The 26383-nt window shown below is 36.1% G+C and overlaps 1 protein-coding gene across 1 annotated transcript in view; it reads right to left on the minus strand.

Annotated features, from left to right (window-relative positions):
• Nucleotides 1-1307: 1307 nt before the first annotated feature.
• Nucleotides 1308-26383, minus strand: part of KIAA0825 — a 366826-nt gene continuing 341750 nt past the window's right edge. The window contains exon 23 of the mRNA XM_082375204.1: nucleotides 1308-2089. Within this exon, the coding sequence (XP_082231330.1) occupies nucleotides 2083-2089 (7 nt within the window). The 3' untranslated portion in view covers nucleotides 1308-2082. The remainder of the gene's footprint in view (nucleotides 2090-26383) is intronic.

Genomic DNA, 26383 nt, shown 5'->3' on the forward strand with positions numbered 1-26383 from the left:
AGGTTTTGTGAAGGAAGTAGTACTTGAAGGACGCCTTCAGTTCCGATAGAGTAAAGATGATTGAGCAACAATGTCATATCAAGCAAAGACATGAGGGTAGGAACATGTGTTCCAGAGGCAGAAAAGGGCCAGTGTGTATAGAGCAACAAATGAATCTTAAGTCATGTAGTATAGCCATTTGTGGAGGGATTTAAAAGCCTAGTGGGAGTAGTTTGGAATTGATGGGCCACGCAGTAGGAAATCCCTGCAAGTTCTTGTGCTAAGGAATGAAATCCTGAATTTGGACAAGCTTAGTTTGACAGTGAAATATAAAAGTGAATCATATTTGGGAAAGACTGGAAACAAAGAGGTTGTTGAAATAATCCATGCAGGCATGTAATAAGGATAAGACGGGTGTGAGGAAGGGGAGGGTTGGACTGGCTAGAGAGTTGCTGAATAAGAAGAAGAAAAGGTAAATTTGAAATATCTGGTTAGAGGGCATGGAGACAAGCAATAAAGAAAACTGGCATTTTTCACCAATTCAGATTCAGACTGGCAAGCCAGTTGATGCAGTTAGGGACAGACAGTGGAAAGAGGAGTCTACTGGGGGTATGGGAGGGGAGGAGAAGATGAAAAACAAAGAAAACTGAGATCAGAGAGTTATTTTTTAAAAAGCAAATTACAGAACCTAAACTCCCTCATATTCTTCACTGATAATTTTGTCAGTGATGATTAATGTTCAGAAATGATGGTGACTCCAAGTCATCACAACATTCTCAATCATAAAAAAAAAAACCCCACAAATCTAGCACAATGTACACCAAGATAATAAGACAGAACACTTTTATAACACATTTTATAAAGACTGTCACCAAGTGTTGAAACAAAAACCTGAAGAGTTACCCAGAGTTAACTTAGGGTTATTCAGAAAAATGCAAATTAACTAGAACATGCTATTCCAAAGCACGAATGAGATAGTCATAGAACCCTGGAATGGGAAGAGACTTTGAGGCATTGATTTTAATTTGCAAGTGTTCAGACCTCTCTAATTGATTAAGAGTTTATACCTAATTATCAGAAAACTCTTCCTTATATCATACTGATATCTCTTTAACTCATATCCATTAGTAAAAATCACACTCTGAAACAACTCAAAACAAGACCATCTCCTGTGGTAGGTAAGTGACTGCCTAGAGCCAGAGGTGGGAAATGTATTGAGAGCAAAGAGAACTTTTTAGGATGAGGGAACTCTTCTGTATCTTGATTGTAGAGGTACAAACTATTTAATTCAATTGACTTGTATGAAATTACCAAAATTCATTAAATTGTACACTTAGAATTTCAAACAAAGACTATCTTCCATATTAGGTAAGAGCCCTTCAAGTATTTGAAAACAAATATACTTTTCTTTATTAATTGTACTTATATATTTGGATATTTAAGATGCAAATACTTGATCCAGAATATGTTAATTTGCTCAGCATGGAATGACTAGCAGGACTTTTTTTTTTTTTAAAGAAAACAATTACTAAAAAACTTAAATATAATAAATAGGAAACAAAATATAAAATAAGCAGATAATTTGATAGTTATTTGTATAACATCTCTTAGGTCACAATCAGTAATTTAAGAAGATTATCTTCAATAGATTGTCTGCTTCATTCCAAGGTCCTAGAAATGCTCAATTTTCTGTAATTTAGCATTAGTTTGGAAAATACAGTGTTGAAGATAAAAGACACTTTATGAAAGAGTGAATGGAAGCCCAAAAGAAGCAATAAATTGGGCATTTGTATAACCATAGTGGAAAGGCGCCATTTTGGTTAATATATTAACTTGCATTCAGTAGATGTTTCTGTCCCTACAACCTTTGACATTCTATTAGTAATATTAGTAGTTTCATATCAGGTTGATTAAATTGACCACTAAGGTGGGTGAGGTTGGTAGAAAGGCAGACAAAAGAACATACTTGTTAGTTGCCCTGAAAATTTTAAAAGTATCAAAATGACATTGACCTTTCCAATGAGCATGATTTATAATCACATTTAATTGCATGTTTCCCACCAATCACCTTCATTTCCATTATCCAGTAGTTATGTGGCATTATTACAATCTAAAAAACAAAGAAAGAAACAAAAATCACAGAATAACTGCTTTATGTTTGTATCTTTTGATACCGAAACCCAGAGCAGTGTTTTCATGATAAAGGAGACTGAATCACTTCTAAAACTTTTAGCCAGCTTTGGGCCTCCTTTGGCCTATTCTGAAAAAGAAAAGATCTAAGTAGTAAAATGACTAATACGTTTATTAGTCACTTACAGACCTTTTGACTAAACATTATTTATAATTCTGTAGTTGAGGAAAAACTAGATGTACAAATCATTAAAGGTGAAAGGATACGGTATAGATAAAAGACCTCATTTGAACTATACCATTTGAATTCTTGAGAAACTCCACATGTAAAAATTATTTTAGGAATGCCCTTTATTGAAGTGTTACCTATATACAGTAATATTAATGAATTTTAAATGAACAGTTTAATGAATTTTGGCAGTTTCATACAATTAAATTGAATTAAATGGTTTGAACCACCACAATCAGAAAAAGAGGAGTTCCCTCATCCTAAAAAGTTTTCTCATGCCGCTTTGCTCTCAATAAAATTTCCCAACTCTGGCTCTAGGCAGTCACTTGATCCACTTTGTGTCATTATAGTTCTGCTTTTTCTAGAATTTCATATTATTGGAATCATATAGTACCTGGACTTTAGTTTTTAATTCTTACGCATAGCAAATTTTTGAAATTCATTCATGTTTTTGAGTTATTAATATTTTGTTCCTTTTTATTGCTGAGTAGTATTTCATTGTAGAGATATACCACAGTTTATCCATTTCACAGTTGATGGATATTTGGGTTGCCTCCCTTTTTGCTGTTATGAATAATGCCGCTATGAACATTTGCAACCATATCTTTGTGTGGACGTGTGTTTTTACCTCACTAGGAGTGAATTGCTGGGTACAGTGATAAATATAGGTTTAACCCAATGAAGTACTATCAGACTGTTTTCCAAAGCAGCCGTACCATTTTTCATTCCTAACAGCAATGTATGGAAGTTCCAGTTGATTTACAGTGTTGGGTTAGTTTTAGGTATACAGCAAAATGATTCAGTTATACATAAATATGTCTATTCTTTTTCAGATTCTTTTCCCTTATAGGTTATTATAAAATATTGAGTATAGTTCCCTGTGCTATACAGTAAGTCCTAGTTGGTTATCTATAATAGTTTCTATATAGTAGTGTGTATATGTTAATCCCAAGCTCCTAATTTATCCCTCCCTGACCTTTCCCCTTTGGTGACCATAAGTTTGTTTTCTATGTCTGTGGATCTATTTCTGTTTTGTAAATAAGTTCATTTATATCATTATTATTTTTTTTTTAGATTCCACATATAAGTGATATCATGTGATATTTGTCTTTATTTGTCTTTTGCTGTCTGGCTTACTTCACTTAGTATGAAAATTCTATGTCCATCCATGTTGTTGCAAATGGCATTATTTCATTCTTTTTTATGGCTGAGTAATATTCCATTATACACACACACACACACACACACACACACACACACACACACACACACCACACCTTCTTTATCCATTCACGTGTCGATGGTCACTTAGGTTGCTTCCATGTCTTGGTTATTGTAAATAGTGCTGCTATGAACATTAGGGTGTGTGTATCTTTCCAAATTAAAGCTTTTTGTCTTTTCTGGATATATGCCCAGGAGTGGGATCCCCCGATCATATAATTCTAATTTTAGTTTTTTAAGGAACCTCCATACTGTTCTCCATAGCGGCTGTACCAATTTACATTCTTACCAATGGTGTAGGTTGGTTCCTTTTTCTCCACACCCTCCACACCTTTTTCATGATGGCTATTCTGACTGGTGTGAGGTGATACCTCACTGTAGTTTTGATTTGCATTTCTCTAACAATTAGTGATGTTGAGCATCTTTTCATGTACCTGTTGGCCATCTATATGTCTTTTTTGGAGAAATGTCTATTTAGATCTTCTGCTCATTTTTTGACTAGATTGTTTGTTTGTTTGTTTATATTGAGCTGTATGAACTATTTGTATGTTTTGGAAATTAAGCCCTTCTTGGTGGCGTCATTTGCAAATATTTTCTCCCAGTCCATAGGTTGTCTTTTAGTTTTGTTTATGCAAGAAGAAGTAAAACTATCACTGTTAGCAGATGACATGAGACTATATATAGAAAATCCTAAAGACACTACCAGAAAACTAATAGAGCTCATCAATGAATTCAGTAAAGTTGCAGGATACAAAAGTAATACACAGAAATCTGTTGCATTTCTACTAACAGCAAAAGATCAGAAAGAGAAATTAAGGAAACAATCCCATTAATCATCACATCAAAAAGAATAAAATATCTAGGAATAAACCTATTTAAGGAGTCAAAAGACCTGTACTCCAAAAACTATAACATGCTGATGAAGAAATTGAAGATGACACAAACACATGGAAAGATATACTGTGTTCTTGGATTGGAAAAATCAATATTGTCAAAATGACTATACTACCCAAGGAAATATACAGATTCAGTGCAATCCTTGTCAAACTACCAATGCCATTTTTCACAGAACAGAGCAAAAATTTTGAAAATCTGTATTGAAATACAAAAGACCCTGAATAGCCAAAGCAACCTTGAGAGAGAAAAATGGAGCTGTAGGAATTAAGCTCTCTGACTTCAGACTATACTACAAAGCTACAGTAATCAAAACAGTATGTTACTGGCACAAAAACAGACATATAGATCAATAGAACATGATAGAAAGCCCAGAAATAAACTCACACACCTATGGTCAATTAACCTACGACAAAGGAGGCAAGAATATACAATGGAGAAAAGACAATCTCTTCAGTAAGTGGTGCTGGGAAAACTGGACAGCTACATGTAAAAGAATGAAATTAGAACATTCTCTAACTCCATACACAAAAGTAAACTCAAAATGGATTAAAGACCTAAATGTAAGACTGGATACTATAAAACTCTTAGAGGAAAACATAGGCAGAATACTCTTTGATATAAATTGCAGCAATATCTTTTTGGATCCACCTTTTACAGTAATGAAAATAAAAACAAAAATAAACCAATGGGGCCTAATTAGTCTTAAAAGCTTTTACACAGCAAAGGAAACCATAAACAAAATGAAAAGACAACCCACAGAATGGGAGAAAATATTTGCAAACGAAGTGACTGACAAGGGATTAATCTCCAAAATATACAAACAGCTCGTGTAGCTCAATATCAAACAAAAAACAACCCAATCAAAAAAATACGTAGAAGATCTAAATAGACATTTCTCCAGAGAAGATATACAGATGGCCAAAAAGCACGAGAAAAGATGCTCAACATCGCTAATTATTAGAGAAATGCAAATCAAAACTACAATGAGGTATCACCTCACATTGGTCAGAATGGCCATCATCAAAAAGTCTACAAACAATAAACGCTGGAGAGGGTGTGGAGAAAAGGGAACCCACCTACGCTTTTGGTGGGAATGTAAATTGATACAACCACTATGGAGAACAGTATGGAGATTCCTTAAAAAACTAAGACTAGAACTACCATATGACCCTGCAATCCCATGCCTGGGCATATATCTGGAGAAAACCATAATTTGAAAAGACACATGCACACCAGTGTTCATTGCAGCACTCTTTACAATAGCCAAGACATGGAAGCAACCTAACTGTCCAATGACAAAGGAATGGATAAAGAAGATGTGGTACATGTATACAATGGAATATTACTCAGCCATAAAAAAAAGAATGAAATTATGCCATTTGCAGCAACACGGATGGACCTAGACATTATCACACTAAATGAAGTAAGTCAGAAAGAGAAAGACAAATATCATATGATATCACTTATATGTGGAATCTCAAAAAAATTATACAAATGAACTTATTTACAAAACAGAAACAGACTCACAGACTTGGAAAGCAAACTTATGGTTACCAAAGGGGAAATGTGGGGGGGACATAAATTAGGAGTTTGGGATTAACATATACACACTACTATATATAAAACAGATAATCAACAAGGACCTACTGTATAGCACAGGGAGCTCTAGTCAATATTCTGTTATTATCCTATATGGGAAAAGAATCTGCAAAAGAATGGATATATGTACACGTATAACTGAATCACTTTGCTGTACACCTTTGTCTTTTTCTTACTGAGTTGTAAGAGTTCTTTATGTATTCTAGATTCAAGCTCTTTGTCAGAAATATTCTGTGAAAATTTCCCTCCAACCTTGGCATGGATTTCTGTTTTCTTAACTTTGTCTTTTGGAAGACAAAATTTTTAATCTCGATGAGAATCCATTTTAAACTTTATTTCTTCTTTTACAGTTTGTGCTTTTTATGTCCTATTTAATTTTTGTCCAACGTTTTACCTAATCTGGTATCTCAAATATTATCTCTCCTGTATTTTTCTTTAGAAGTTTAATAGTTTAGCTTCTCATATTTAAGCCTAGTACTAATTTTGAGCTAATCTTTGTGGAAGTTTTGAGGTAAGGATCAAGGCTAATATTTTTCCCCACACAGATATCCAACTATTCTAGTACTATTTGTTGAAAAGACTGTTTTTTTTTCTCTATTGAGAAAAAATAAATAAATTGATCATGTAATTGTGAATTATTTTAAATAGAGGTTTTAAAAATTTTCATTGTCAAGTGTTTGTTGCTAGTTTATAAAAATGCCAGTTTTTATTTCTACCTTGTATCCTGCAAATTTTCTAAATTTATTCATTAGATTTATTTATTATTTTTTTGAAGTATAGTTGGATTTACAATATTGTGTTAGTTAAAGGTGTACAGCAAAGTGATTCAGTTATATACATGTATATATTCTTTTTCAGGTTCTTTTCCATTATAAGATTTAATAGCTATTTTGTGGATCCCTTAGGGTTTTCTAGATTTATATCATGTCATCTGCAATTACGGACACTTTACTTTTACCTTTTCCATTTGCATGCATTTTATTTCGTTTGCTTGTTTTATTGCACTGGCTAGGATCTTCAGTAAATGTTAAAAGACATCATTGCCTTGTTGCTGATCTCTGAGTATTATGTTAGCAGTAGGTTTTTCACAGGAGCCGTTAATCAAGTTGAGTAAGTTCACTTTTGTTCCTAGTTTGCTCAGTTTTTTTTTTATCATGAAATGGTTTTGTCACATGTTTTTCTACATCTATTGCAATGACCATATGGTGTTTCTCCTATACTCTTTTGATATGTAAACTGCATTGATTGATTTTCAAGCACATGTAAATAATCTGACCTAAAAATAGAACATACGAAGGCTAGAACATAATAATGTCATTAAAAATGGAAAATAAAAATGTGTCCTAATATTACTTATTTAATATAACTTTTTTTTAATCAGCCAAAAAATATCAAATGTAATTTATCTGACTTAATATAGGTTGGATTGGGACCAACTCGAAGGGAAGAAAGTATCTAATGTTTTCCTTTCTTTTCTAATTTAAAACTTTTTATGTTTATTGAAAGTGCTCATATCTAGTTGTTTTGACAGTGCATTAAAAAGTTGACAACTCCATATTGCACTTCAGTTAAAAAAACTGCAAGTCATTTGCCTAAAAATCACATTTTTTTTCTATAGAAAAAGAGCTTGTCTTTAGGTAACTTATTTGTACCTGATTATGTAGGAAAATTGAATCCCCAGCTAAAAGTTTTAGCAATGATTCAGTTTCCTTTACAGTAAAAACAAAAATATTTCTGTGATTAAATTTAACTGTGGTATTGGGCTACTGCCTGATGCTTTTGATTCCATGAAAGTTTAATTTCATTCTAGAGAGAAAACACTTGGGTGATTAGGGACAGTAATAAGTACCCATTCCCACAAAAACTGAACATAAAATGAAACAATTCATCATACAAAAAATAGCCTCCATAAAAATACAGTTTCCTGAAAGGTAAATTATAAAAGTATGCATTTAGCCAATCATTTTAAATACCATAATTATACAGGCTGCTCATCAAAAGACTTTTAAGACTCATTAAAATCATAAAACAATTCTAATTAAATCCATATTTAAATTAAGTTTCTATAACTAACCTATAGGGTACTTTAAATCAAACAAAAAAAAAAGTTGTATAAAAGATCCAATTAATTGTAAGTTTTTGTAAGAATTAAAGCCTAATTACTCTATGATTAAGTTTCTCCCAAATGTAATCATCAATGGCTCTATTCAGAAGATTTAGCCTTCTGTACCCCAGATGCCAGTGGAGGGCCACGGCCTGTCTTTGACACCAGCAAATCTATTTGTCTGAAACCAGCATGACTGTGGAAACTTTACCTCCACCCCCACTGGGGATCCAAGCAGTGAGAACAAACAAAGCTGCATATTTTATACAGATAAATGTCTCCCTATCAGCAGAGGTCCCTGTCTGATTAAATGGATTCATGTTCATCAGCAAATTTTAAAAAATCCATCTTCAGAGCAGGTTTTGAAAACAATGGTCATTTCAAAGCTTCCCAAGTCAATGGGAAAAGATGCACAAGAAAAGAATAAGATTTGCAGCTTACAGAAAAAGAGAACTAGGCCTTCTAAGCAGACAGCACTAAAGCATTTCCTTCTAACCCTATGCAACTCTTCTTTCTTACTCAGCTACTTGAAATGTTTTTCATTTTTATTAGCCCAACTTCCCACGGGAAAGAAAATTAAAAAAAGCTCTGTGACATCGCTGCCTCTTGTGTGTTCTCTGAAACTAATTAACCCTATGAAGTTATTAGGGCAGCATCATTTTTTCTATGACATCACACAAGGTGAAGGTCACTTCTATAATAATCTTGGCTTCATTCATGTGGTGCATACCCCACAAAATATAATTTATTGTAATTTCCCCAGTGCCCTGATAGCCAAGTGATTAGTTATGGTACATAAAAAGTTCAGATGTATAACATATGATTTATAGCCTCTCTTTCTGATAATCTAATTTTCTTTTATGGTAAAATGAAATTTACTATTTATGTTTTATAGATTGTTATTTTGAGGAAATGACTATTTAAAGTACCTTCATATGGATACTTGCTGATTGCACAGTATCTGGAAGCAGAAGCATCCAAATGGTTGGGATATAAAGGCAGTTTTTTAATCCAGCTGACAAGAACCTTTTCTGAACTACCTGTCTGTGCTGGTGGCAGAATGTTTGTTTGGTGACAGGTTAAGTTAGGCCAGAGCTACCTGCCATCCACTTCAACAGACATCAGGGTAAGAAATGGTGGCTCTGGGCAGATGGAGCTGATGAGTTCAGGATCCAGCTACAGCAAGATTTCCTTCCCTTCAAGTGCACTGTCCCTGACTTGAAAAGTCCCTAGCTCTTTGCCATAAAAACCTCTTTCCAGACTTTTTAGTTGTGGAATTGACTTTCCTGCATGTCTCTGCTTTTAGAGAAGGGGCCTTTTAGAGCTTTGACCCTTAAATCGCTTCTCCTCTACTCATTACTATATTATCTTCAATTTCATTGTGCTTAAATTGTGTTATATTAATGCTAAGTTCAGGTGTTAATACTGAAAAAGGTTTCTATTCTAAGAGAAAGCTCCCTCCCCCACCCCCAGTTGATTTGAGAGGCTCATATGAAGGGTGAAATCAGCACACATAGTCACTACAGAAAAGGGTAGACTGGAGAGGAAATGTGAGCAGGCTTAGGTAGGTGAGACAAAGGGTGGTCCATTCATCTGGCTCCTGACTGTGAAGAGGTAAGGACATGAAAAAAGCTGTATCTACCATGGTGACTTGCCAGGCCCAGGGAGAGGTGGTGGCTTTCTTTGCCTGTATCAGGTGTAAAATGGAACAGCACCTGTGATCCCTGGTGATAAGGATGCTGGACTGGTAAGCCACACAGCTAATAATAATGTCTGTTAATTATTAAGTACTTAACACTTTACATGTACTGATTCTTTCAATCATCACAATTATAAAGCAGTTAGTATTGTACCCACATTTTATAGCTGAAGAAACTGAGGCCCAGAGAACTTAAATCATTTGTCTAAAGTAACACAGCTAGTATACGGCAGAGCTGGCTCTAGTAACTCTTAAACATTATGCATACTGCTCTTTCAATTCTTTGTATTCTGTACTTGTTTAATAGCAAATACTTATGTTGCACTTAAAATGTGCCAGGCGCTCAACTAAGAGCTTTAAACAAATGTGCCAGGCACTCAACTAAGAGCTTTAAACATATTAAATCTACTTGGTTCTCACACAACCCTATGAAATATGTACTGTTATTATTCCCATTTTTTTCAGACTAGAAAACCAACACACAGAGAGATTGAGTAACTTGCAAAGGTTATGAAGCTACTAAATGGGAGAGGCTGGATCTGAACCAAGGGAGTCTGGTTCTGGAGAGTCCATGCTCTGGACTGCCTCCTGTGTATTTTCTTCCGTTGTTTCTTAGTACTTTGTAAAGACTCTTAAAGCTTTAGCCTGTCCCAATTGTTCTAAGGGAGAATTAAAAGAGGTCGTTTTGGGCCAAAGCACTAGAAAAGGTGTTGTCTGGGTCTAGGGGTAGGGGTATGGAAGCAGGAGTCAGGGAGGAGCAGAAAGGTGATCATCTGCACAAGCGAATCCAAAGGAAAGGCAAAACCAACAGAGGCAGAACAGCTGGTCAGTGTCCCTCCCCAGACAATGGTTCTCCTTCAGGGCTCCCTTTGGATATCCTGGTTCCATCCATCTAAGGAAGGAAGCAGCTGTTCATAGACCATCTCCTCTCCTTGCCCTCCCCAGGCTTCTAGCTACCCCCTCTTGCTGAATGTGTTCTCCACACCACTATTCTAGCTTTTCTCCTAAAATTCTAACCACCCCTCTTGGTGGTTTTATTTTTGACTGAGCTTCTTCTGCTTTCTCCTCTGTAACTGGATTGTATCCTGTACAAATTCAGTCCTTGGTCTGCGCTCTCTCCTGTCACTGAGAGCTCACTGGGTTTAAGTATTGCTATGAGGTGAAGTCCTGCAAATCTATAGCCTCTTCAGAATGCCTTGACCCCATCTCCAGTAATATGAGGTATATTCTTACTTAGATATCATGTTACCTCAAATCTTAAAAATCCAAACTGGGGCTTCCCTGGTGGCGCAGTGGTTGGGAATCTGCCTGCTAATGCGGCGGACATGGGTTCGAGCCCTGGTCTGGGAGGATCCCGCGTGCCGCGGAGCAGCTGGGCCCGTGAGCCACGGTTGCTGAGCCTGCGCGTCTGGAGCCTGTGCTCTGCAACAGGAGAGGCCGCGATGGTGAGAGGCCCGTGCACCGCGATGAGGAGTGGCCCCCGCTTGCCGCAACTAGAGGAAGCCCTCGCACAGAAACGAAGACCCAACACAGCCCAAAAAATTAATTAATTAATTAATAATAATTAAAGGTGCTAATAATTTAAAAAAAAAAAATCCAAACTGAAGTGAATTGTCTCTCTCCAAACCAGTCTCCTGCCATCCTCTCCTGTCACTGTCAGGCCGTGGAGGGATAACCTGGAGCAGACTGGCCTCATCTCTCTTGCCTCCTGACATGGTGTTGCTCATCTTGCCTCTGTTTCTTGTTCTTTTTCTTTCACCTAGCAAGATTTCATTTTCTCACTCCCTGCTGTAGACTGAATATTTGCATCCCCCCCAAATTCATACATTGAAACCTAATCCCCAATGTGATGATATTTGGAGGTGGGTCCTTGGAGAGGCAATCAGGTCCTAAGGGTGGAGCCCTCATGAATGGGATTAGTGCCCTTATAGAAGAGACCCCAGAGAACTCCCTTGTACTTTCCACTGTGTGAGGGCACAGTGAGAAGACAGCTACCTGTGAACCAGGAAGTGGGCTCCCACCAGACACCAAATCTGCTGGTGTCATGATCTCAGACTCCTCAGCCTCCAAAACTGTGAGAAATAAACGTTTGTTGTTTATTAGCCATCCAGTTTATGGTATTTTGTTATAGCAGCCCTAATGGACGACGTAAGACACTTCCTTAATCCTCCCCATATTTCTAGACCTTATTACGTTTCTACAAATCTTCCCTGATTATCTCAGGTCTTAGTGACTCTCAGCTCCTTCATGTTGAATGTCTATACCCCAAAATGTAACATTTAATCAATTCTGTCTTGCATTTTTTTGCTGTGTATTCATCTGGGTCCTAAGCTAATCTTAGCTGAGTATATGTTATATGTCAGGCACTCGAGTACTGTCTGTACCCCATCATTCCATCAAATCCTCATGGTAACTCTGTGGGGTCTCATTATATTCTCCAGATTAGAGATAAAAATACTGAAATTAAGAGAGATGAAGTGACTTACTCAAAGTCATCGGGCAAAATGGCAGAGGTAAAATTCATACCCCTTTCTGTCTGAGGACTAATCAATAATCTTTCCACTCTATGTTGACTAAATCCAATTTCTTTAAACTAATTTTCTAAATTCCTGAGTTTGATTTCTTTTCCCTATGAAAGAATCTGGGTTTTAATCTGGAGCATATGTATAACTATTATTTTAAATCCTATTATGAACAAAATAAGGCATAAATAAATGAATATATAAATAAAGCATCAATGACTTCTATTAAAAATCCAATAAATTCTAATATAGATTTTTAATTGACAATTTCATATTATCAAAATAGAACACAAAAGATATTACCAAAAATTTTAAAAATTAATTTTATCCAAATTCAATTAATTTTATCCAAATTCCAAATTAATTTTATCCAAATTCCAAATTAATTTTATCCATTCATGATAAAAACTCTTACCAAAGTGGATATAGAGAGAATATACCTCAACTTAATAAAAGCTATTTATGCCAAACAACAGCCAATATAATACTCAATGGTGACAGCTGAAAGCCTTCCCACTAAAATCTGGAAGAAGACAAGGATGCCCACTCACCACTTCTGTTCAACATAGTATTGGAAGTCCTAGACACAGCAATCAGATGAGAAAAAGAAATAAAAGGTATCCAAATTGGAAGGGAAGAGGTAAAATTGTCATTATATGTCAATTATATGAAGTTGACATGATACTATATATAGGAAACCCTAAAGACTCCACACAAAAACTACTAGAACTGATAAACGAATTCAGCAAGGTAACAGGATACAAGATTAACATACAGAAATCGGTTACATTTCTTTATGCTAACAATGAAATATCAGAAAGAGATTGTAAAAACAAAACAAAACAGTCCCTTTTAAAATTGCACCAAAGGAAAAAAAAACACTTAGGAATAAACCTGACCAAGGAGGTGAAAGATTTATATGCCGAGAGCTAAAACATTAATAAAGGAAATTGAAGATGATACAAACAAATGGAAAGATATCCAATGATCTTGGGTTGGAAGAATTAGTATTGTTAAAATGGCCATACTGCCCAAAGCAATCTACAGATTTAATGGTATCCTTATCAAATTACTCATGACATTTTTCACAGAATTAGAAAAAATAATCCTGAAATTTATATGGAATCATAAAGGACCCAGAATTGCCAAAGCAATCCTGAGGAAAAAGAACAAAGCAGGAGGCATAACCCTCCCAGACTTCAGACAATACTACAAAGCTACAGGAATCAAAACAGCATGGCACTGGCGCAAAAACAGACATATGGATCAATGGTACAGAATAGAGAGCCCAGAAATAAACCCACACACCTACAGTCAGTTAATCTTCAACAAAGGAGGCAAGAATATACATTGGGGAAAAGACTCTTCAGCAAGGGGTGTTGGGAAAGGTGGACAGCTGCATGTAAATCAATGAATTTAGAATACACCCTCACACCATACACAAAAATAAACTCAAAATGGCTTAAAGACTTAAATATAAGACATGACACCATAAAACTCCTAGATGAGAACATGAGCAAAACATTTTCTGACATAAATCGTACAAATGTTTTCTTAGGTCAGTCTCCCAAGGCAATAGAAATAAAAGCAAAAATAAACAAATGGGGCCTAATCAAACTTACAAGCTTTTGTACAACAAAGGAAACCATAAAGAAAATAAAAAGACAACCTATGGACTGGGAAAAATATTTGCAAACAATGTGACCGACAAGGGCTTAGTTCCCAAAATATATAAACAGCTCATATAACCCAACAACAACAACAAAAAACAAACAAAAAAACACAACCCAATCCAGAAATGGGCAGAAGACCTAAACAGACATTTCTCCAAAGAAGACCTACAGATGGCCAACAGGCACTTGAAAAGATGCTCAACATTGCTAATTATTAGAGAAATGCAAATCAAAACTACAGTGAGGTACCACCTCACACTGGTCAGAATGGCCATCATTAAAAAATCTACAAATAACAAATGCTGGAGAGGGTGTGGAGAAAACGGAGCCTTCCTACACTGTAGGTGGGAATGTAAATTGGTGCAGCCACTATGGACAGCAGTGTGGATGTTCTTCAAAAAACTAAAAATAGAGTTGCCATATGATCCAGCAATCCCACTCCTGGGCATATACCCAGACAAAACTATAATTCTAAAAGATACATGCACCCCTATGTTCGTAGCAGTACTATTCACAATAGCCAAGACATGGAAACAACCTAAATATCCACCAACAGATGAATGAATAAAGAAGATGTGTTACATATATACAGTGGAATACTACTCAGCCATAAAAAAGAATGAAATAATGCCATTTAAAGCAATGTGGATGAACCTAGAGATTATCATACTAAGTGAAGTAAGTCAGAGAGAGAAAGACAAATACCATATGATATCACTTACATGTGGAATCTAAAATATGACACGAATGAACTTATCTACAAAACAGAAACAGACTCACAGATATAGAGAACAGACTTGTGGTTGCCACGGGGGTGGGGAAGGGATGGATTGGGAGTTTGGGATTGGCAGATGCAAAAGGTCCTACTATATAGCACAGGGAACTATATTCAACATCCTGTGATAAACCATAATGGAAAAGAATATGAAAAAGAATGTATGTATGTATGTATGTATCTATAACTGAATCACTTTGCTGTATAGCAGAAATTAAAACAACATTGTAAATCAACTATACTTCAATAAAATAAAATTTTAAAAAATTAATTTTATTCAATTTGAAATATTTGAGAATCAACAATAAAGGCCCATATATCCTACAGTCATGTGTAATTCAAAGTTGTATAAAATAGATATTTAAAAGTCGGAATAGTATTTATAGAACCTCAGACAAATTTAGTTGTCAGTCATAGTGATCAATTCATAGCTCTCTTTGTCAAGTCTTTTCTTCAACAGGATATGGCTGCATTAGTACCTAGTGGTTTTACTGATGGATAAATGACAGTGGTGGAAGATGCTGTCGGAAATCTGTCCATAGGGCCCTCAGAGCCTCTTACATTCTCTGTGCTCTACATCCTGACCATTAATAGCCAGCACCTGCATCTTTATAGGAGATGCCAGGATCTACTCTGACAGTATGCAACAGTTCAAATAAAACAGAACTAGCACTTAAACTCATGACCACTGACTTGAGAACTGGATGAAATTACACCTCTCACTCTACTGTTTACCAAACTAAACCAACCCACAAAGAGAAAAAAATTCCAACACCAGTACAACTATTATCTCCTACTCCTATTCCCTGTCTTTCTGCACCCTTTTATAGAAACTCTGCTTCTCCTTGATTTGTTCTCCTCTGCTGTATTCCCCACTTAAAGAGCACGTCTCCATCATTCCTCAGAGCTGCTATTTCCCCAGAAATGTAGAATTTGAACATACATATCAGGACCTTAAGTGATTAATTTCTTCGAATTTTTAGAGAGTTTTTTTTTATTATTAAACTATAGTAGCATTTGCACAAAAAGAGTTTTGTGGAAGCATGATAATTTAAAATAAAAAGTGAAGCTTCTTTGGCTGAAGTAGAGAAAGCAGGTCACTCTAAGGGCGACCCCCAGAGTCTTTGGCCGGTGGTGCAAGGACAGACAGAAAGCAGCAGCCATCAGGGAAGGTGCTTTACTTTAGTAAAGTGCATTAGGGCTCACAGCCGTGTCCTTAGCATTGCCAGGAGTAGGCTAGCATCTACAGAGCTGCTGAACACTGAAAAGCTACTGTTTCTTGCTTCTCTTGCAACTAAAATATGAATGTAAGGATTGTAGAAATGAGGAAAGATGGGGGGGGTGGGGTGAAGAGAAACATCACGAGGGTAGTATGAGTAGTGGAGTAGATGGCCTGGCCTGTCATGCTACATTTGAGGTACATGAATACAGGCAGAGAGAGGACACATTTCTGTGTATTGTTTACATGTGCTAGGCTGAAGAAATGAACACTACTGTGTTTAAGAGAGAAATTATGCCAGCAGTGTGGCTTAGGTGTTGACCTCTGCCAATGTCAGGGACCTGGCTAGAGACAGGAGGAACAAGCTATTAAGATCTGCAGTGCTTTTTCCTCTGCCCGCAGAGGCTTCTGCACAAGGAAATACAACAAAGCAGATGCCAAGGACTGGGGAGAGAAGTGTGGGATCCCAAATAGACTTGTAAATATGACATGAGTTGGTGCCATTTTATCTATCACTATTGCAACCTAGTGACCCAGGGTAATTGTGGGAAAGAGCCTCAGCACTGTCAATTAGTTATGATTTCACCTGAAGCACTGCTGCAAACTTCACTGCAGTTTTTGTTTGTGAACTCAGTAAAATTAACCAATATGGAACAATGTTCCAGCTCACTTAACTAGTCACAAATCGTCCTGGATATGATAACTCCTGCCTAACAGGGTCTGTTGCTCTTGATTGCTCTGTCTCAGAGCCTTTTGTTCTGAGATGGTGGTCTTAAATTCAGAGTGTCATGGGTGGCATTTCAGCATCATTTCTAAGATGCTGGTACCACGGTTCTGTTTTCTTAGAACTGTCCCCCTATATGTCCTCAGGTGAACAGACGTCCTAGTTTTAATGATGGTGTCCATGTGTACACACAGAAACATGTAAAGGGTTATTATTCCTAACAGAAGTACAGAAACTTCGAGAAATAAAGCACTACCTGTCATTTTCGTGATCAACAATTGCAATAGAGTGCATAAATGCTTCAGTTTACAGAAGTAGCTAGACCTTCCTGAACCCTCCCAGTGATTAATTAGAAAGCCTGTCTTACAGATTTTTCTCTCAGGTGTAGTAACCTTGTAGCCCTTACCATTAAGAACTTATAAATAAATGCTTGGTTAAGCATAAACAGGGTGATAGGCAGTGAAAGAGTGATGATCTCGGTTTTTATGCAGTATGCTCACTCTGTCATTTTACCTTGGAGGACAAAATAATATACAAAACTGAAAGCTGCAAAAGCAACTATAGTAAGCAATTTGTTATTATCCACTTAAAAAGTATTACTAGTCCTCACTGTGAATGATCATCTTTGTGATTAATTTTAGTCAATAAAAATTTACTAAATCAGATGTTTAAATTTACTCTATAAAAAGAAGTAAACTAGATCACAAAGCAAGTACTCAACAATCAACAGAAGCCTGCCCATTTAGCAGATACTTGATTTGTACAAATTGTTTAAGTTACCCAACATATTAAATACAGCTCTTCATCTCCTCCCCATATATTTTATGTTAATTAACCTAGGTAACTGCTGATTCCTTCCATTATCCTATCTTTTTAAATGAACTTTAAGAAATAATATGTCAAGCTGGGAGCTTTAACAATCACGAAATGATATCATAATCTTCAAAATTTTAGCTTCTATTATGAAAATGGTAATAAAAAGTGAAGTTAACCCCATTACAACTATGCAATCAGAATCCCATAAACATGATAGTATATTAAGAAAAAAAACAAAGATCAAACTGGCCGATTATAAACAATACATTTGGATAATTAGCTAAATTTGTGAACAACTTAATTGATTCATCTTAAAAGGATCTTTAAAGCAGTAACAAATTATTTTCCAAAATCTAGGCCACAGTGTGTGAGTCCAATCTTTCACTTTTGTTACTGGAGCAATGTGGTTTACGCAAATATGACAGATTTGTACTTCTCTGATAATTGCCAATTTAGTCGAGGATTTCCTTTAAACCAAAATAATGACTTGAGACATACTCTAAAATATATTCTTAAGGTATAATAAAGAGTTTGGATCAACATGTTTCTCTTTCCAGCCCACATTAAAGTACTGTAGCTGCCAAAGAGGTTGCCTTATACCTTGAATAATTTCCAAACAAAAAATTACCAATTTACTTGGATAAGAGAGCTGTGGTTTATATGTGAACAGGGAATAAGAGAGCCACCTAAAATATCAGTTTGATTCCTTGCAAATCCTTCTTCTGTTACAAAAAGTTAATATCACACCTGCACTCAAACAAATGCAAAAAACTTAAGACCATCAAGTTAAATTGTAAGCTCTTTATGGAAAAATAACTTTCTGTAGCTTCCTTTGTAATTCCTCTGAAGATTAATATTGTGCATCCTACATACACTGATCGAAAGAGTTTTACCTTTTTATTTTATTTTTCCAGGAAGAAATGAGAAGGAAGAATATATAAAAGATAACATCAGAAAGGCACTCCAGTTTTCTGGGTATTTGACTCATATCCTTTTTTCTGGATATTTAAAGCTATTCATCCATAAAACTATTTATATGCTGTAGTCTATCGAGGGCAATTTATAGTCACTCAAAATCTCACTACCCAAAAATAACTTCAATATTTGGTGAGTGTCTTTCCAGGCATCTATGTTCTTATGAAGACAAAGAGGTGAAAATATTTTTTAAGATGGGATAATTCTACAAATGCTGGCTTTAATAACACATAACAACTCAAAGGGAAAAAAATGAGGTGAAAGAGAAAAATCATTGGACTTCTGAAAAACATTTCTTCACTGAGTTGCTAGAATTCCTTTAAAATTTCTCTAAATTTAAGGAAAAAATATTATGAAAGGATTATAAGTGACTAAAGTCAGTGCTTAAAACAGCATCTCTTGAGAGCTGATTGTAAAGGATGTGCTGGCCCATCTGTGGTCCGGCCTACTGCTTCCCTTTTTTCTCCACCCTCAGTTGTTCATAAACGTGTGTGCACATTTGTGTATAATTATTTTTACACTCTCAAGATTTATAACATTGAAACATATAATAAGATTTCTGTGATTGTTTAACCTTAGGTATTTTTACATGTATTTTATTTTGATTCATTTCTTGCTAATAATAACTATCACGGGTGCTGTAATCCCTAAATTCTTACCTGCTTGAGAACATTGTTTTTATGTTTGAAAGATAACTTGCCTGTGAATGAAATTCTTAGATCACATATTTTTGCCCATGGCTCCACTGTTCTCTGTCATTAGTGTTGCTTTGAAGAAGTTTTAGAAAAACCCGTTTTTTCCCCTTTTACGTGACTTACTTTCTCAGGTAGGATGCCCATATGATTTTATCCTTAAATACCAGAAATTGTATTAGCATATGTTTTGGTGTTGATTATTTTATATTAAGTTTTCTCAGATATAAAGGGCCCTTGTAATATACAGATCAAATCTTTCTTCAGGAAAGTTTTCTTATATGTTAGATCATTTTTTGTTCCATTTGTCTGCTATTTTCTTCAGACACAGTAATTTTTTTATTGTTGGATCTTCTTTGCCACATCTATCATCTTCTTTATAATAATTTTTATATTGTTCTTTTTTCCTAATTTGGTTTGTGAGATGTATCCTCCATGATTTTATTTCCCAATTCTGACCCACATGACTTTGTTCTCATGAGTATATATTCTAATTTTTATTGCCTTTAATGGAACATTCATGTCTGTAATGATTTCTAGTTTCTCTTTCATTTTATTCCTGAGTTTTCTAGCTCAATTTTCATCTTCTGTTATTTCACTGTATCACTATTTTGAACGCTGTTTTGATAGTTTGTTTTCAAGAGGTCATGTTATCTGTAATTTCTTTGAGACTCTGAAGAACTTTTTTTTTGACATTTCCTGTGTTTCTCTGTGCCATTCCTCTTCAGATGCATATTCTTCATCCATCTTTTCGTTATGTTCCTTTTTTTCCCCCCAGGTTTTATGCGTAGGTCATAGTTGGTTTCTTTCCGCTGATAGGGCAGGCAAGATACCTTCTGAAGAACAGGCTGTTTCTTGTTTATTTGTGCTTTGTGGCTTCTTCAAGGAAGCCTCTCTGAAATATATATACTCTTACCTTCTTCAAGAGTTCTTTTAATTCTTGCGTCATGAGTTTCCCAAAACTCATACCATGCACTGGCTGATTCTCATCTTGTTCCCTTTCTCAGTGCGTCTCTGTCACACTCTTTCAGACTCCTCTATAAGTCTCATTACTGTTCATCAATCATTTGTGGATTAACCTTTCACTCCTTCTTTCCCCAACTGACATGTGATGTTTGTGAAATACACCTCTGGAATGGAGGAATTAGCAATGGATCAAATTAGATCTGTTTTAGAAAACACCACATTGCTGTTCCTTTTTGGTTGGAGGAGAAGTGTAGGGCATATTTCAAAGGTAGTATCCTTTTGAGTTATTTATTTTGAAAGGATTTTATGTTTTTCTATCAAGGATTATTATGTTTCTTTTACTAGCCAATTCAGAAATTGAGTCAGCAATGTTCTTTTTTCCTAATTAGGTTTTAGTTATAGCTAGGGGCATCCTAGGTGCCTATGGCCAAGAGCTCTAATATAAATAAAAATGCAGTACCATTCTCTGTTCTATTATAATTATTAACTGAGTTAAAGCAAAACCCACCGAGATGACTATTAAGCTGCAGTAGAAACTTTAGGAAATGTGTGGTCCCCAAAAGCACTTTTTACATCAGTCCTTTCTGATGTAAGGTGTCAGAAAGAGGTAAGCTTACATATCACCTTCCTTTGAAAAGCATACTTCCCCAGACCTTCAGAACTTTTCCATGCGGCTCTGCCCTGATTCCAGTCTGCCCTAATTATCTTTGGCACTGAAGGAAAGTGAGAGACATTTCCTCAGCTCCTCCTCCTCATCTGGAGTGTTGTAATTAAAGACTGGGGTAGATAAAGAACGATTCTTCTGATTTGAACAGGTTTGGCTCAAACTGGCTTGAATTATTTTATTTTTTCAAGTATAATTTCTCAAGTATCCTGCAAACAGTCTTTCCCTGCATTTCTGTGGGCCCCACAGCAATATCACAGGTAAAAGGGGTTTTTAAAAACAGTTACTATGTAAGGTCCAGCACGGTGACCATAGTTAATAATACTGGATTACATAATTGAAAGTTGCTGAGAGAGTAAATTTTTTTTTTTTTTTTACTTTTGGCCACGCCACGTGGATTGTGGGATCTCAGTTCCCCGACCAGGGATCGAACCCCAGCCCTCAGCAGCGAGAGTGTGGAGCCTTAACCACTGGACCACCAGGGAATTCCCAAGAGTAAATCTTGAAAGTCCTCATCACGAGAAAAAAAAATTGTAACTATGTATGGTGAGAGATGTTAACTAGACTTTTATGGTGGTGATCATTTCGTAATACATACAACTATCAAATCATTATGTTGTACACCTGAAACTAGCATAATGTTATATGTCAATTATACCTCAATATAAAAGAAAAATTGCAACATGGATTGAGGAGACATACTACTTTCAAGAATGATAAAACTTATAGCACTTGTCTGTCCATCTCTCTTTCTAATCTTTTTCGTACTTCCAGAATATAAGGAGGCTCAAAGTAAAAGACTTCTTTGCCTTACAATCAGGGTAAACATATTCCTTAGGTCATGAAAATCCACACTATGGTTCCCATGTTTTTTATACTATATTAGGGCCTATGATATGAGTCTTAAATCAAATTAGACATAGTTAAACAATTGTAGCCATTGACTGTTAGTTAAACATATGAAGCTATCAAATATTTAAGGCCATATAGTTCCTGGTTAAAAAAAAATGAATATCTGAAATATTTACAAAACAAATAGTCTGTAGTAGTCTACTGTAATGTAATTTATTCTCCAGCATAATTAATATACTTTATATATCTGTTTCAGCTGAGGACTTAAAATATTAACAAGTATTTTTTCAGGGAAAATATCCTTAAAGCTAATTTAGAAAATCTAAAGCAGAATAACATTTCACAAACTGCAGTTAAGTAAAACAAACAAACAAAATGGCAGACCTCATACAGTTTTGCTTACCAGGGAGACCCACTCTAAGATTCTAATGAGAATTCTGAGCATACAGTAAGAGAGAACACTTATCTCTGTGAATGACTTTTTAAAAGTATAAAGCTTGGGTTTGAATTAACTAACATCTATTATTCAATAGTTCAATTCCACAGACATTTACTGTACACACAGCACAAGGCAATGAGTTAGGTGGTATTAGGTATAAACAGATATATAAAACATGACCTCATGGAGTGAAAGAGCTAGTAACTGGGAGATAAAGCATGTGTACAGGTAACTGCAATAGAAGGCAGAAGGTGGTGATGCTATGAAAAGTACAAACAGAAAGGCTAGGATAGCAGAGAGGTCAGGATATTCACATCTAGCTGGGAGTGATGGAGAAGTCTTCTTGTAGGAGGCAGGCTTTAAGTTGAATCTCAGAGGATGGGAAAGATGAGGCTGGAGCATATGAAGGGCACAGCCTGATCAGAGGCATGGAAATGTGAAAGTATTAGAGTGTTATGAACACATGGAACACAGCTTGTCCAAGGGTGAGATGTGTTAGGCAGCAGTGGAAAGAAGCAAGTGTTGTACCTGAATGTGGACTTCTTCTTATTCACATGAGAAAAAAGTTGTTTTCCAGTTTCACTATGCATCAGAATCACCTTGGGGATCCTGTTAAAATTCCAGTTCCCAGGCCTGTTCCAGAGCTTTGGCTGTAGTAGGCTGAGGTGCATCTGTGCATGTGCATTTGCAATGAGCACTCTAGACCACATTTTGAGAAACACCCATGTGGGGCTTGGAAAGCAATCCTTCAGGAGTTAGAATATATTTTTAGTTATTATAACTTTTGCGTGTGACAATTTGGTTAGTTTCAGAAACTCTGGTTTTTTGGCTTTGTTTATGGCACTGAATACTTTCTCTAATATAAAAATAGATAATGAGTTCTAAAAATATTGATAAAATTTGATCACACACACACACGAACAGTTTACACCTCCAGTTATAAGAAATTTCTCTTCTACCAAAAAGAGTGTTCAGAAAAATAAGCTGTGCAAGCCCAAGAATTCTGCTGAGTTTGAAGTGTCTGTATTCAGAAACAGTGTGAGACATCAAATGCTCTGCATATCAGTAGGTTCATGTAGAAAAGAAATTTAACTAAGAGGTGAACTAGGCTGGGGGGCAGTGAGGAGGAGGACTTCTATGTAATTTGACCTGTCAGTGTTATGTTGAAAAGGGCTGTGCTCATGCTTACATAAATCTTCATGCTGTTTCTACTAATTAACATGTGTAAAAACCTTAGGAAAATTTTCCACAGGGGTAATGCATCTCTTTACCCCTCTACCCCCTTTAGAACTCATTTTTCTTCTAAGCTTTTTTAATGGGGGTTAGAACCCTACAGTATGAATCACATTCTTGATTTCTTTGACAGCATTGCCATATTTTCATCCTTTTGGTGTTTCTTAATTTCAGACTCTGCATTCTGACAGCTCAACCCTGTTGATTAATGCCTTGTAGGAACCCCTATAGGGCCTGGCTGTTAGTGATCTGATTTTGTGCCGGAATGCCTGGGCTGGTACGTTGAACCCATTCACCACCCAGGTGGCTGCATGCGGACTAAATGAGCTGTGAAGGGTTTCCTCTTTGCCCATCGCAGTCGTCCTTGCGGAGCCCCACAGTATGCAGCCACTGCTCCCACATGGTTTGTCACAACCCATCAACAGAAATAAATGATTGCCATTCTCACCTGTCAGTGGGCTAGCCTCCACTTCAGCTGGCCTCGTGATTGGAAGCTCAAAGGGAACATTTCCCATCTTTGTCGAGCATGATTATGACTGAATGCACTGCTCCCCTATGCATCTTGGCCAGTAAAAACACGCACGGAAAGCAAATTAATTGGCTGTTTTGCCCCAGTGATTAGAACATTACACTTGGAGTCTGCAGAAACTGATATTAGGCAAGCAAGATTAGGTCGGTTCCGACTTTTATCTGCCTAGTGCAACGTGATTAGCAACTGCTTCATTCAAGGTTAGTGCACTTGCTGCTGCGGAAGAAAATCTTCATAACATAATGATGCCACATACCTTTAAGCTGATAAGCATGTTCTGGGCAGAAATCAAAAATCTCTTTGGGAAGGAAGCAAATGAGGATATGTAACAGAGAACTCATCAAATGGCTTTAAAGTCATCCTTATGTCTGGCACTTCGAAAATTATATTCTTAGGAAACCGGCTCTGCAAGCTATATTTGCAGAGTGTCGAGATGGTAATTGTGTCAGTTCAGGAGACAAAGAAGTAAAAGGACCCAAGGAGCAACATGAAGTAGAAGGTGACACCTTTCAATGAACTAACTAAAAATGAGCATGCTTTTAAAAGAAACAGAAAACTCTTCTTTCTTACAATCAACAGAAAGAGCAAGGAGAGCAAAAGATGCAATGGCAGGGCATCAAGTTAGACCTCATAATTAAATTCAGAGATGCAGTAGATCAAAGAGGAACTGTATTAAAAAATTAGGTCTAGGGTGTGGATCTGAGTTTCCCTGTTAACAGCTTTGCCTGGAGTATAATGACAAGAGGCTTTATCTAACAGAATAATAAACAAAGTTATAGAGTACAAGTAAAAGAATGCCTGACACTTTATTTTAAATATGATAGTGTTTTAGATTTAGGCCATGTCTCCAAAGCTAAGCAATTTTTATTATTGCCCTATGTTTTCTACCACCACCCAGGGATAAGAGAGTGAAAAAAAACTGTCAATAAATGTCAAAATCTGAGTTCCTAACTTCCATTCTCTCTGATTTTCTTAGAGGATCTTTTTCCATCTCATTGTTTGCTTTTTAGCCCACAGATGGATGCCCCAAGAGTAAACTAAATCTTCAAAACGGTGTACAGTTTAGAAATACTATTAGTGTATTTCATGTTTATTTAATTTAGCTCAGTTTCACCTCTGCCACAGAAAGTGACACCTGTGGCTTAAAACCTAAAACGCCTCTGCTTGGTACCAAGATTCAAATGCATAGAAGTTTTTCCCCATATCATAGACATTTTGGTTTTCCAAACTCTTGGTATTTTTTTCCTCTTTTACTTTCCTTTACCAGCAGAAAGTACTGTCTTCCAGTGTTTGGAGACATAATGTTTTTGGGCTCTTAAGTCACCTGTCTTCTAGATTAAGCCTGCATGTCATCATGGTGAACTCCTTTCACATGGTTAGTGGTCCTTGTTGTAGGAAATCTTGCCTGCTCAAGGCCATATTTATCTTCATCCTATACTGTACTTCCAGGTTCCCCTATTAGAGTACACTGGATCTTTTACTTCTCCTCCTATCTTATTCTTGTCTTGGTCTACTCAAGTGAGATCTATCTCCTTGTCTCCTCTATATTTTGCCTGCTCTTTTGGGTCCTACTTGCAACTCATTTTTTCCTTCTTGTCTTTGCATTTTTTGCCTACTTTTTTTTTTTTTTTAGTTTACAAACACCATTCCCTACTGGATCTCATCTGCTCATTGATCCAAGTGAACATTCTTTATCTTCTTTAACTCCTGGATCTTCATATTTCCTTACAAAGCATATCCCTAACTGTATTCTGAGATACAACTAGGCATTTTATACACATGCACACACACACAAACAAAAACTGGTGTCTTTTTAGAAATTTTGTGCCCATACCTGAATAAACACTGGGAAGTTTGAGATCACCGGATATATAAATAAATACATGATTGTTACTCAGCGTTAATACATAGGTGGCATTTGTTAGCCAGTGGCTGCCTTGATCTATGCTATTTATTCTATGATCGCTGTCAATACTAGGAATTTTCTTGTGTGATTTCAACATATACTTGTGATATTTAATATTTATTAGATAGCAAAGATTCACACTATACAAATCTCCCATGGATTTGTAGCTGAAAAAGAAATTTTTAAATACAAAGTAGTCTTGTGTTACCCAAATTTTCCCCAATCAAATAAGCAAAAAGATTGAACTCTTCAAAGTGAAAATGAACAATCTTGTCTCTTGAGCTCCTGTTTTTATATTGTTCATAATTAGAATTATGAAAAGTATGTAATGTCAAGTTTGGGAAACAGTGTCTTACAAAACATCTGCTTCAAGGATTTATAATATACAAGTTTACATTGAAGAGACAACTTGATCAAGAAAAGTGAAGGCTCTGAGATTTTATTCTGCTTGCAAGCTAACAAGATAGCCTGCCAACAGTTTCATAAAGGCTGGCAAAAGAGGCAAGGCCATTAGGAAAGAGGCAAAGACCTAATTACACA

The sequence above is a fragment of the Balaenoptera borealis genome (assembly GCF_965194805.1).
Source record: "Balaenoptera borealis genome assembly, chromosome: 2".
Taxonomy (NCBI): Eukaryota; Metazoa; Chordata; class Mammalia; order Artiodactyla; family Balaenopteridae; genus Balaenoptera; species Balaenoptera borealis.